The sequence below is a fragment of the Phragmites australis genome, chromosome 13 (assembly GCF_958298935.1).
Source record: "Phragmites australis chromosome 13, lpPhrAust1.1, whole genome shotgun sequence".
Classification (NCBI taxonomy): Eukaryota; Viridiplantae; Streptophyta; class Magnoliopsida; order Poales; family Poaceae; genus Phragmites; species Phragmites australis.
The window spans coordinates 26,096,520-26,109,776 of NC_084933.1; the positions used below are offsets into that span (position 1 = coordinate 26,096,520).

At 43.8% G+C, this 13,257-nt stretch overlaps 2 protein-coding genes across 13 annotated transcripts; both read left to right on the plus strand.

The window, feature by feature from the left end:
* Positions 1 to 1,223: 1,223 nt before the first annotated feature.
* Positions 1,224 to 2,674, plus strand: LOC133889572 (uncharacterized). The gene has a single exon (XM_062330044.1). The coding sequence runs from the start codon at positions 1,528 to 1,530 to the stop codon at positions 2,482 to 2,484; it is 957 nt and encodes a 318-aa protein (XP_062186028.1). The 5' UTR covers positions 1,224 to 1,527; the 3' UTR covers positions 2,485 to 2,674.
* Positions 2,675 to 5,917: 3,243 nt separating this feature from the next.
* On the plus strand, positions 5,918 to 8,876 carry LOC133889211 (SUMO-conjugating enzyme SCE1-like). 12 transcript variants are annotated; one of them, XR_009903873.1, is made up of 4 exons: positions 5,918 to 6,129; positions 6,223 to 7,474; positions 7,895 to 7,997; positions 8,090 to 8,876. XR_009903873.1 is itself a non-coding variant. In XM_062329700.1 (3 exons), the coding sequence occupies exons 1-3, from the start codon at positions 6,055 to 6,057 to the stop codon at positions 8,156 to 8,158; spliced, it is 228 nt and encodes a 75-aa protein (XP_062185684.1). In that variant the 5' UTR covers positions 5,918 to 6,054; the 3' UTR covers positions 8,159 to 8,876. The 12 variants fall into 12 exon arrangements, 2 of the variants coding, with proteins under 2 accessions (XP_062185684.1, XP_062185683.1); XR_009903876.1 differs by having other exon boundaries at positions 8,100 to 8,876; XR_009903875.1 differs by having other exon boundaries at positions 7,900 to 7,997.
* The last annotated feature ends 4,381 nt before the right edge of the window (positions 8,877 to 13,257 follow it).

The window sequence follows — 13,257 nt, forward strand, 5'->3', positions numbered from 1 at the left end:
TAGCAAACCGAATAACCCGCGTAAGTGCATGGCTATATATCAAAAAAGGGCAATCCCTTATTAGCCATTGCAAAATTTTGCAATCACTAAATGTGTCACCAACCTGTGGTATGGTTACACCTGTCATTAACACACTCGGGATTCTTCACAATTGCAATGGCATAGGAGGAATTTACTCATGCAAAAAGGGATAACCCACTAGGCCACATACCCCAGTTAACTTTGCTGTTACAGACTAGTGGTCGGCTGGTTGGAAAGAGCTCCAAGTAAAATTTCACCCAGGACGAGATTTAGCCATATGTATTACTACCTCGTGGCCGTTGTACTGTTCTGAAGTAATGCGCGTTTGGGCCCTCAATAATAACGGCATATGGATCGAGGAGACAGTTCGTGGGCAAGCCTAATGGTGCCGCGAGCACGCCGATGCCCGCGCAATCATTTCCACCAGATCAAATCGCGCAGCAGAGAGGAGGAGCTGCTGGCTCCATCCATCCGGTGAACGTACTTCCAATCATTCCGCCAAGTCACTGAAACTGACAGAAAAGTGTATGTCTGCTGTAGATTTTAAGATTCAGAGCAGCGGTTCTGCAAAGCATGACAGTGAAGCAACCGATGTTATTTTAACGAGTGCCTTCTGTGACCAGTCGATCGATCGATCCAAGTGGTTGAGTGAGACTGGTGAAGTAAAGCTCTTGGGGGCAACATTTTGTGAGTTTTTTCAGTTATCTTTGCACTTGTACTCGGTACTGTCAGGCTTCTAAATTCTGGCGAACTGCAGGTACCTCCTGCATAAACGCATCAGGCAACCAATTAACTCATACTAGAAAGGACGAAATGTAGCCATACCACAATAAAGGGAAAAAGCAGTGCATTGAGTAACCAATCTGCTTCCCAGATTAGCACGGCACCCTCCCCTCCTGCTGAAAGAGAAGAATTCTCTGAAGTCTGAACGAAGAAGGTACTCCATTCTTTGCATGTTTCAGGCATGAGACACCCTGTGGCAGAGTTGCTAGCTTTCATGGAACGTTCCATTGCAGGAACAGAAACTGCTTCTCCTAGAAAGAGGCCTCCTTTTGACAATTCTCCTGCTGCTGCTGGTAGAGCTAGACAGACATGATTGTAGCTCGGCTGAGGAAGAACCTTCGTCCCCAATCCATGTCTCGCAAGTGGCGAGCTTTACTGCCCCCTCACTACCGGAACTAATCAACAACTCTATGAGGCCCTTAACCCTGTCCTGTCCCTCCAAACCACGCCCCTACGTACACTTGTGCCAGGTAATAAATCCCACCATTCTGTCATCATCATTCCCTCCTGTACGCATAAATTAGTCTTGGGTTAACCCAGATCAGACCTAGCTAACCATGCCATGCTTCACTCGCAAGTCACTAGGTAACCATGCATCTCCGGCTGAAGCTACACCGTTGCAAAGAAGCTTTTCGCGTGGCCATCATGCTAGCTTTCACTCGTCCAACTAAAATGTCCCCATGCTGTCCCTGACTTACGCTACCGCTTCTATTTCCAGCTGCCATGACGACAAGTGTGCTGCGCCGCGAAGCTTGTCTCGTGCTGCTGCTGCTGCTCCTCCTCGCGGCGACCGTTGCGCTTGCCGTTCCGCAGCAGCAGGAGCTGCAGCTGCAGGACACTGTCTTGCTCGACGACGTCGTGCAGGAGGCCGCGGAGGAGTGGTACCACGGGAGGCACCGGAAGACGGGCGTCGCGTACCCGCTCTCGCTCCCCGGGAGCCTGTCCGGCGTCGGGGCCACCGTGTCGCGGTTCCGCGCCGGCAGCCTCAGGAGGTACGGCGTCCGCCGGTTCGGCGAGTTCTCCGTGCCGCCGGGCCTCGCCGTGCGCGGCGGCCGCACCACGCACCTCATCGCCGTGCGCGTCAACCTTCGTAACCTCTCGTCCGTCTACGACGGGTACGCGGCGGGCGCCGGATACCGCCTCGCGTCCCCGGTGCTCGGGCTCATGTTCTACAGCCTGGCGCGGCGCAATGGCACAGCCGTCCTGGAGATCGACCTCACGGGCGCCGCCATCCGCGTCAACTTCTCGATGGCCGTTCCAGCGCTCCAGCCAGGGGCCGCGGTGCTCTGCATGGCCGTTGGGCTCAACGGCAGCGTCACCGTGACGGACGTGGAGGACGGGACCAACACCTGCCACGCGTCGGACCAGGGCCACTTCGCGCTCGTCGTGGGGGGAGCAGGCGACGGCGGCGGGGAGGCTGAGAACGGGGAAGTGAGCAAGTGGAAGCTGGCACTGTTCGGCGCGGCGCTGGGCGCGGGCGGTACCGTGCTGCTGGGGATGGTCGCCGTGGCGGTGGTGAGCATCCAGCGGCGCAAGTCGGAGATGGCGGAGATGGAGCGGCGCGCGTACGAGGAGGAGGCGCTGCGCGTGTCCATAGTCGGGCACGTCCGGGCGCCGTCGGCGACCGGGTCGCGCACCACGCCGGATGAGCTCGAGAGCGAGTACTGTGCCACATTGTGACACGGGCTCATATTGGAAGGAGAATAATTACATTTGATTCTTTTACAAGGTTCTGTGTTTAGGAATTTCCATCAACATTCTTTCTGTAAGTTTGTCTGTGGTAATACTTTGATTGAAATAATAGATCGACTATGTAAACATTAGAGTACTAGCAAGCAGTTAAACGTATAAACTTATTTTGTAGTTATATTATCTATATCTATATTTTTATATAATTCACCAGTTATGATAGATTCGAACGATTTCATCGTCTATTCAAGTTGATCAAATGATCATCGTGTAAAAAATTGGACGTGTTACTTCTTTCAAAACAAATATTTAATCTTTTATTATTTATCTTTCATACCTAAACATCTAATATTTATCTTTTATACATTTTAAAATACATTCAACCTTCTATTATTTGTCTTTTATACTTTTTAATTACTATATACTCATTCCGATCATAAATACTTATCGTTTTTTATTTTTACAGCCTTCGATGTACAACTTTGATTATTATTTTCTATTAGAATATAGTTATAATATCTAATAAAATATAATATTATAAAAGTATTTTTAAGATAAATCTACCTATTTGATTTTTATATTTTCAAAGTAAATAATTTGAAAACTATTAATGATTAAAGTTTTAAAAGTTTGATCGGATCTTTAATCAAAACGACAAATATTTATGACCAAATAGAGTATTAGATTGATTTCACGTGTGTAACACGTGTATACTTACTAGTAAATATTTAATACCCCGTCTCTCTCTATTAACAAGCTTTGCCCTTTCTTTCATGGATCACATATTCCAATTTCGTTTCGTGGAACACCGAATGTTTTTATGCTGGATACATGGTCCATACTTCATTTAAGCAGCTGCACTTGCTTCATCAGTTTCAAATGAATTTGCATTGCTTGATCCATTGTACTTCTGCGTTTATCTAATATACTATATGTTCTCCTGAAAAACGGTTAGTGCTACATCGTTGCATGCAATGATACGCTTATGGAGTAGTACGGAACGTTCAGCTGCAATTTTTGTATTCGCAAACCAAATACTTGAAACATGGAAGAATTGCATATTTGCTTTTCTTCTTTCAAGAGGATTTCTTCTGAAGAACCTTTTTTAAGGATTCTCCTAAGAACTAAGAAGCCATGTTGTGATCAAATGTCCCTACTCTCTGAACCCATCAATTGTGATCCAAAAGTGATATATTGGGTTGCTCATTTGTTTAGGCCGACTAGGCCAAAATTAGTCTAAAATGGAATCGTCATTACTATGTACACTAAACAATATTCTATCTGTTCGCTATGTTTATCTATGACACGAGGAGTATCTGTTTCGAATTAAAGTTGCTAGATGAATTAAAGCTGCAATTCTGCTTATGGAGTGCTCCTGCAATTTTGTATAGCTGGATCAATTGGATATCATACATTAATAGGGACGATTAGGGTGTGTTTGGTTTTTAAGATGGGTTTTTTTTTAGCTATATAGTATAATTTGACTAAGCGGGAGTTTATATATTTTTTTAAAGAATAATGTTTGATTGATTGTATCGGTTTAGATAGACTAAGCTAACTTTCCATTTGGTTGCCCAAATCTAAGGCTGCATGAGCGGAGTATAAGTAGAGATTATGATTGGTTACTCGTATAAAGAAAATTTTATGATACTAATAAGTGGGTTCGTTTGCATGAGCAAATGCAAGAGTTTCTAATAGAAAACAATATTCTATGTGGGTCAGGTTGAAGATGTATATTTGCATCCACAGACCTAAGCTAGAACAATAGATGTGGGCAACTAAGCATGTTTCTCTATGATATTATGGGTCTATTTGGCACAACTCCTAGAGCAGTTTTCCGGCTAGAATTAGAGGGAGCTCTGCTAAATAGCAGGTTTCAGTTTTTAGCTCTATGAGTGGAATCCGTGAGAGTGATTCTCTGAAATGAACTAGAAGCTGGGGAGCCGAAAAAAAACAGCTTCCCCTGACTCACTTCCCGCGCGCAGAATCACTTCCTCCATATAGTTTATTCTAGAGAATCACTTTCAACCATAATATCACTCCCCACGAAGAATTTAAATCAGAGAGAGCTCTACCAAACAAACCCTATATGCATTCATCGAGCCAAACTGGAGCGAATTCAAGTAACTAAACACGCCCTTATTATTTTGCTATTTTTCAGAAGAAAGCCCACGTTCCTAACTCTGTCCCTGGTCTCCTAGGCAAAATCTTGTATTTATGTATTTTATTTTTCAATATTTATAAAATACATTACCATTTTAATATACTGCATATCTATGTTACCATCGTCCGTTGGATAGATAATATCTTATTGTCGCCTATCCAGTAAGTGACACCTTATAGGGCACAAGATGCAACGAGTCAAAAATTAAATACCTTAGCTAACGTGTTTTCCATGCCCTTATTATATTTGATATTTTCAGAAGAAAGCCCACATTTCTAACTATGTCCCTCCTCTCCCAGGGCAATTTTTTATTTTTATTTTTCAATATTTACAAAATACACTATCATTTTAATATATTGTACATCTAAACTATCGTCACCTGTTGGATGCGCATATCGCTAATCCAATAGGTGACAACTTTACTAAGACAACTGAAAAAGGTGTCGTCCATTAAACAATGATACCTTTTTCATACTAAAAATAGTGTGCATACTTGCATACGTTTTGGACTTTTGAGCTCGTGTGACACTTCGCTTTTGGACTTTTGAGCTCACGGTGCATGCAGTTTTTGGACTTTTGAGCATGCTTGCAGTGCAAAAAGGTGTCGCCCGTCGAGCGACACCTTTTTCAGTGGATCCAATAAAAATATCATTTGTTAGTTAGATGACATATTGATATGGACGTTACATTGACTATGTTTTACCATGGATCTCAAAAGGTGTGACCGTTGGATTAATGATGGTAAAAAATTAAGTACCTTAGCTGAAGTGACATCTACGTCAACTTGCTGCTTGACCAATATGTGACACCCGTTGGAAGGGACGACATATTTATTAGGTCCACTGAAAAATATATCGCTCGTTCAACGGATGACACCCTTTTCATACTAAAAATGGACTTTTGTTGTTGCATGCATACTGAAAAGCTGCTGAAAAAGTTTTTGGACTTTTGCATACTTACATGCATGCACCATACGCATACTTGATAAAGCTGGTGACATCTTTTTCAATAGATTAGCAAATATGTCACTCTTTCAATGAACGATAATAAATATGTCGTTTGTTGATCAGGTGACACGTTAATATGGACCCCGTGCCAACTAAATTTACCATTATCGCTCATCCGGGACGGTAGGCTACATATTTAATATTTAAAAATGACAATGTATTTTTTTTAAATATTGAAAAATAGAAATAACAGAACAACTAGGCCGTGTATTTATTCGTCATGGGCTGGTAAGCGAGTACGAGTGGACAACAAACGAGCCCACGCCAACAGGGGAAAGGTTATCGCTAGACCTACTGCTAGCGGCTAAACCCGCCACCATCCACGCGACGCGATCCCTCCCTCCCCAAACTAAAGAAGGCGACAGTCACAGCGCGCTAGGGTCCGGTCGAATGGCGTCCGGAGGAGGCATCGCCCGCGGCCGCCTCGCCGAGGAGCGCAAGTCGTGGCGCAAGAGCCACCCCCATGTGCGCGCCACTTCGGCTTGCGTCCTATTATAGTAGTTCCTTCCGGTTTTAAAATTGCGGCATTTTGGTGCTTGCTTGCCTGCTTCGTTTCAGGGATTCGTGGCCAAGCCGGAGACGCTGCCGGATGGGTCCGTCAACCTCATGGTCTGGAACTGCGTCATCCCCGGCAAGGAAGGCGTAAGCAAAAAAAATGACTCATCCCCCCGCCCCCAAATCTGTTCTTTATGCGGCTACTGTGCCTGGTAATCTCAGGGAGCATGCTTGTGTACTCGCTAAGATGTCAAATCTATTCATGATTTGTGAAGCCAAAGCACGAAATAGGAGTTTTCCCACTAGTTGCTAGGATTTTTTTCAGCACTTGACCCAGTACTCTTGCTTCTGGACCGAATGCAAATTTGCAAAACGCTTGCAACTACTGCATGTGGAAAATTTAATATTGTTAAAGGCGCAAAGGCATATAATGAACGTTGCAAACCCATAGTCCTATCATATAGTTCTAGTACAACTAAATTTGGGTATTTCTGTGTATAAGAGTCTGCAGTACCTTGTTCATCTCGCGTGATTTGGAGCGAAATGTATTGTTTGTGCCACTGTACTCTGGTGTTACAATATAAACTTTCTATGACGCTACAACTAGCAATCCCTCGTGGCCCACTTCATATCTGATTTGATATGTGTTGATTGAAAACGAACTATTTCAGGCTATTGTTCCCAAACAGAAACAAATGATGTATTATAATGTGACATGTTATTAGAATTCCTAGCCTTTTGACTTGAGTAACTTAAAACTTCATTAGTCTTCAGCTTTCATATGATAACAGACTTCTGTAACTTTGATTCAAAGAAACTTTGTCTAGAACAGTGGATTAGCAAGTCATACAGTGATTCATGTATTTTTTTAGAAATTAATCGGCATATAGGATACATTTTAACAATTTAAAATTAGTCAAAGACCCCATTTATTTTTTAAGAAATTGATTACCATATAGGTCTTTGAATATATTTACGTAGGTCAGGTAAGCAGTACATTTGTTGTCTATGTACCAGGCTGCCAGCGTGGAATTGCATAGTTCATCCAGGCACTATTTGGTCGGCATAGTATTTTAATTGAGTTCTAAACATAAACAAGCCTTACCATTTGAAATGAGCTAATCTGTTGGTAATGGGGTCCCATTATGCGACAGAAGCATGACTAGATCAACTGAAAATCAACAGGCCTTACGTTTTGAAACGAGCTAATCTGGTGGTAATGGGGACCCCTTATGTGACAGAAGCATGACTGGATCGACTGAAAATCTGAAACACCATACTTGCAGAATGTTCTTGCCCTTTGGAACCAAATGAGGTACTTTGGAAAAAATTTCCTTAACTTTTGAAACTGATCACCATTTTTTTTAATGAACTCTGAAATTTCTCTTTTCAAAAGATGTGCTCTTTTCGTTAAAAAAAAGATCAAGCAATAAGAAATTCGATGGAAATTTTGTAAGCTACAAATTAGTTATTCTACTGCACCGTTAATGATGTACACTTAACTGTTCACAATACAATAGTTTTGCCATGCCCTTGCAGATCCATTTTGTTTGATACCACTTTTTAATGGTTGCGTACTGTTGTCATGTTTTACCCTCATACAACAAGTTGTCACTTCCACTCATTCTTGATAACCCTCATCCCAATCATGGCATATAAATAAAATTGTGTGTTTAACTTATCTTTTGCACACTGACTGGGAGGGTGGATATGTCCCCCTTACTCTCCATTTTAGTGAAGATTACCCAAGTAGCCCTCCCATCTGCAACTTTCCAGCAGGATTCTTCCACTTCAATATCTACCCTGCTGGGGCAGTGTGCCTATTAATCCTTAGCGATGTAAGATTTAACTGAGTGGATACTTTCTTTTTTGCATATCTGCAGTCCTACACCCTGCAAATAGGATCAGTTGGGCTTCATGATTTTTTCAGTTTCTTTCAGGCATGGAAACCTTCAATCACAGTGAGGCAGATTCTTATAGGCATCCAGGACCTGTTTGAGTACCCAAATCCAGCCTCCTACGCACAGGATATCTGTTATCAACTCTTTAAAAAGTTCTTAATATACTTGAACTTCCTGTAGAAACTGAGGTGTTGGGAGATTTTCTTAATTCTGATGTGATCATTCCCATATCGTGTTCTTTTGTGGCATTTACTGTCATTTGCAGAATAAGGCGGAGTACAAGAATCGTGTTTGTCAGCAGGCCAAGTGGTATCCTTCACTTGTGTAGCCTTGGACCGTCTGCAAGATACTGGCAGCTAACCATTGCTCATTTTGGTGGAACCTGTCGTCATTGAGCTTACTATTCATCATAGAACTAAATCCTGTGATTGGGATATGGCGTCGTGAATCGGTGGCATAGCAGGAAGGTGTACAGGTCCTATCTGACATGCCGATTGTGGAGAAAGGCTTGTTGGAACTGCTAAAATGTACTTTGAGTACATCGTAGATACTTATCTTTCTGGCTTATCAGCATACTGTGGTGCCCAAACAGAACAAAGCTTTTGTTCTGTTATTCATTTTGCTGTTTGAAAATCTGTTTTCTGTTCTTGCTAATGTAAGGGATGCCAATAATGCAGACAGAATAGTGAAACTCTGAGTAGCCCCAATCAGTAAACAAGATGCCTGAGTGGGCTATAAGGCGCTTCCAATTGTCCAAACTCACAAGTTAGGACCCCATTCCTGGTTACAAGTCAATAAAGCTTCCAGCTTTGTTAATTCTGCATCTGTACTTGCACTGACCCTTAAAAAGCTGTGGAGCCTGTTCTGTTCCCTCCCTGCTGGATCCAGACTGCTATTCATTCCAATTGAGAAGAGTCGGCACCAGTTCATGAGGACAGTGACAAAGGGAAGCATTTCGTGAGGATAGAAACAACTGAAAGCGATTAAACATACCTACATGCCTTACCCATTTGGTGCTTTGAATGTAGATTACATAGACTCGCCTATATGTTATTGCAGGTCGATCCGGTTCGGTGTATCTGGGTGGATGTTGTGCAGGACCAAGTTGTGCACGCACGAGACCGTGACGAGGCGTTCCTAGTGACTGTATCGAGGTCCGGATCGGGACAAACCATGCTTATGGGCTAGAAAAAATCGTTGACAACACAGAGCCAATTTCGACCTTTTTAAAAGAAAATACTGAAAGCCATCTGGACAATCAGATCACAATCCAATGTTCACGAGCTTAGCTCTTTTATTGTTTTTCGAGCGAACCACGGTAGGGATGCGCTATGGCTGACCTGAACATTTCATCTAGTACAACGTTCAGTTATGTACAGCGAGCGAACAAAAACAAAAACACACAACATTTCCTCGGATGTAAACCACTTGCGTTAGAAAATGAAACAGCCGAGCTATTATTATCAACACGATAGAGCAATCAGGAATTATCCATTTATTATTCCTTTTCAAGAGGATATGAGAGTGGAAAGGGATGCTTCATTTGCTAGACAAACTGAATAATTGTCCGGAGAATAGCAATACTATATATTTTGGACGGCCGGTTCAGCTTTGGGCCTAACCACTCCAGCCGAACGAGTGTAACCTGCACCCAAAAAGAAATTTCTTCGCTGGGGTTTCGGAAAGATTCATCAGGTAACGTACTGGAATAAGACACATAACTCGGTGGTGAGTTTCCCGAATCATAAAAGTGAGATTTCTTTTCAAAAGGATGAGCTATTTTTTGCCAAAACTTCCACAGCTTGTCATACAAATAAATATAAGTTAGGCCAGTCCTTTGTTTCTCCATCATTGGCAAGTCACTTCATGGAAACCAAAACACAACTCCAATTGAATACCGTCTCAAAACATCTCGAACAGAATCTTGGCAGGCTCCTGGCTCCTGGCTCGTTCAGCCCTTCCTCTTGTAATAGTTGGCGGGAGAAGAAAAAAAAAAGAACAGGATGATGGGTACGATTCGGCAGAATAAAAAGTGCGGAAAGAAGGACTGAAGGAGCCCATGGTACTGCCCTATCTGCAGGAAGATCTTTATTGGGTTCGTTTCAGAGATGCGGGAAGAAGGCTGTTAAAGTTTACGACACAAATTCTTCAGCAAACTTTTCGTGCTACTACTGGTGGTATTTAGGACCTTGTTTTTTTTTTTCCTGAAAAGTTGTGTTTTTAGTTTATCTGAAAAGTTAATTTTGAAAATAGTTTGTTGGTTTTTATAATAATTTTTTTTCTTCTCAGAATATAGCTTGTCAGAAAAGTAATTTTCAGCGAGCTTTTTAAATTTAGTTTATTTTTCTTAGAAGCAAATTTTTATTTCTAGAAACTACTTCTCTAAAAATTTGTTTGTTTTGACTCGTAGCTTCTGGTAACAACAAAAATAGAACCAACAGAATGAAACAAAAGGACCTTTACCTGAATGCCGATCTACTCTCATTTATGCCATCATCCGTGCCATATCGCTTGCACCAAACTAGTACTAACAGTACTAACGTGGTTAAGTATTCCAACCACCATAGATCCTTCTTTATTCCTCCTGGATAATGTTCAGAATGTAAAAACACAGTGCAGTATACTTTCTAGCCTTCAGAGGGTGAAAAATGTGTGGAGAAAAATTGAGAGAGAGAGGGAGAAAGGACAGGACGGTTTGTGATGAGAGTTCAAGATGATGTGTGGAGAGCACGCGCGTAAGCTGCATGTGACTCTTTCCAGAGCCCCCGCCGTCCAGAAATAAGTATTCGAGCCCCTCGTACAATTTACCGGTAGACGCCGTAGGCGGAGGGAATATTGAAGCCGTCGGAGGAAGAATCTCCCCTTCACTATCAGTGGACTGATTCCTGCTTCTAGGCGAGATGAATCGCACTGGAGTACTGGACTCGTCGAAGCCTCTCGCCAACCCTGAATCTTCCTACGCGCCGATCACCGCGGCTTTCTCGTCCAGAACCGGTTCCAATTCAGCCGAAGTAGTACGTACGTACGTACATGTGGCAACGAAAACCTAGAAAGGTTCAATTATTGCTACGGCTGCGAAGACAGTTTGGTCGTCTGGAAAATACCACACTCTTTTGCTCCTGCCTCGCAGTCCAGTCCGAGGAGCACGCAAACGCAACGCAATACGTTTCACCGGCTGGGCCTGTCGTAGCACACCGCACGAGTTGGTTTTCTTTCGTTTCACTCCTTGAATGCTCGGACAGTACGCGACGTTGACTGTTCGAAGGCAGCTTGGACGACACATCTGGCTGTGCGCGTCCCAGCTCGACGTCGGTAGAGTTTCCGCCCGGGCCACTCGATCGCTCGCGGCCTCGCCCTTGCCCTCTTGCACCGCCCACCCCCCGCGCCCGGCCAAGTGGGGGTACTGCGTCTCCTCCAATAAAGCTTCATCCTCCGCGGCCTGATCGAGTGCATGCCTGGCCCCTGTCAAGTGCACAGTTTGATGATGGCTCCGTGGCCAGGGTGCTCACCGCTTGAACCTGAACCTGGCACTGTATTCTGGGATCGAGCGTGTTTCGAGGTGGTATACATGCGGCAATCGGATCAGGCTGTTGGAGCGCGACGTCCGCGAGTTAATGTGACCCCAGCGCCCGATGTCACGTACGTTGATGCGCTGAATCCGTGATCCTGCCGATATTTGTTTCCCGGAGGCGTACGCCGTGCGTGAGACCAGCACCGGAGAATTTTCAGGGTTGTCAGTCACATCAGTTGTACGAGGAGCTAGTAACGATCGACACGGCTTTCAAGCTTTCATCATACACAAAAATGTTTGATGCAGCGATGCCAAGAAAGAAAGGGAGGGAGAGCCGGAGAGGGAGGGAGAGAAACGGCGTCAGTACGCGTGTGGAGTTAGCTCCAGTGTGTCCAACAAAAAATAACTCCAGTGTGTGTTGGAATGGGTCACGAGTGAGACCCGACCTGGTCGTGCAATGCATGCCAGGCTGTCAAATCCATCTCCCCGCTTTGATGCGTTTTCACCTCGGATCCCACCGGATTAATCCGGCTGAATTATGAGCCCTTCTTACACAGTTACCATGTTTAACACCACGCCTTGATTACCTTCTCCTGCTGTGCATGGACGATCGATGCCAATTGTACTGCTGCGACAGCCAAATAAATGAGATCTCAAAGAGATACTCTACAGGACCAGTACATACATGTACAGGAGCGATAGCAACAGTATGTTGTCCGTTACGTCTACAGAACCTTTACAGTACACCATGATACTAAATGGTGGAGAGTATCATTGTTGTGATCCAACCGTTCATTTTAGTATGTATTATTGTAATTATCTTGGTACCCTTAGGGGTAATTACGTCATTGACTGACCGGACTTCAGACCTTCGTCACCCATACCAATCGACGGAGGGTGGAAACCCTAATAAATGAAATGAACAGAACAAGTGAAAGCTTATCTGAGGAATAAACTAACATTTTAATCTTCCCTAATTAAACATATAATTTACAAATTTATCATAGTTTTTTTTTCCAATCCTACCCTTATGATACCCATGATACTCTTTAATGATACACATGATACTGATGGACGATAGAGTATCATTAGATCAATCTAAACCACCGAATGAAGGAAATGAACGGCATACACTCATTTAGGTGTACCGTAAAAATCTTCTACGTCTAACCTTAAAAAAGCGTCCGTATTTACACATTCCATGCTGCGTCGTCGTACACGCGCCCCTCGCAAGATCACCGCTGGCACCGATACGAGCAACCCGTAGCACGGTCCCACCGGAGTCCGGAAAAGGCTAGAGGCAGTCACTGACAAGAACAGTGCGCTGTGCCCCCGGAAGAAATCCGCGCAGAGATTCCTCAGTCAAGTCGTCAGCTGGACGCACGCCGTAGACACGTTCCTCCGTTAAGTAGGAGAAAAGAAATTGAAGAGAAGGATTTGATGTCTCCTGCAGCTGCTTTCTGCCGATGAAACTTATCACCAATCGCCGAAAAGTAAGCATCGTCCCCTTCCTTTTCTATGTAACTGTTTGCATCTAAACTAGTAATACTATTGTGCTCTGCTTTCTGGGGGTTAATCACCAGTGGTAGTACCATAAAGGACCATTTCAGTACAAATTTGGTGTTTGCATAAGGGTCTTCAGAACAATTAGATTTCCCCCGTGGCTCAACGGCAGGAAGGCGTCCC

Excerpts from the sequence above, each read along its gene's own strand:
- LOC133889572 (XM_062330044.1), top strand. The coding sequence starts at position 1,528 with ATGACGACAAGTGTGCTGCGCCGCGAAGCTTGTCTCGTGCTGCTGCTG.
- LOC133889211 (XM_062329699.1), top strand. The coding sequence starts at position 6,055 with ATGGCGTCCGGAGGAGGCATCGCCCGCGGCCGCCTCGCCGAGGAGCGC. Across the intron at positions 6,130-6,222 it reads GGCGCAAGAGCCACCCCCAT|GGATTCGTGGCCAAGCCGGA; the intron begins GTGCGCGCCACT and ends GCTTCGTTTCAG. Across the intron at positions 6,307-8,099 it reads TCATCCCCGGCAAGGAAGGC|GCATGGAAACCTTCAATCAC; the intron begins GTAAGCAAAAAA and ends AGTTTCTTTCAG.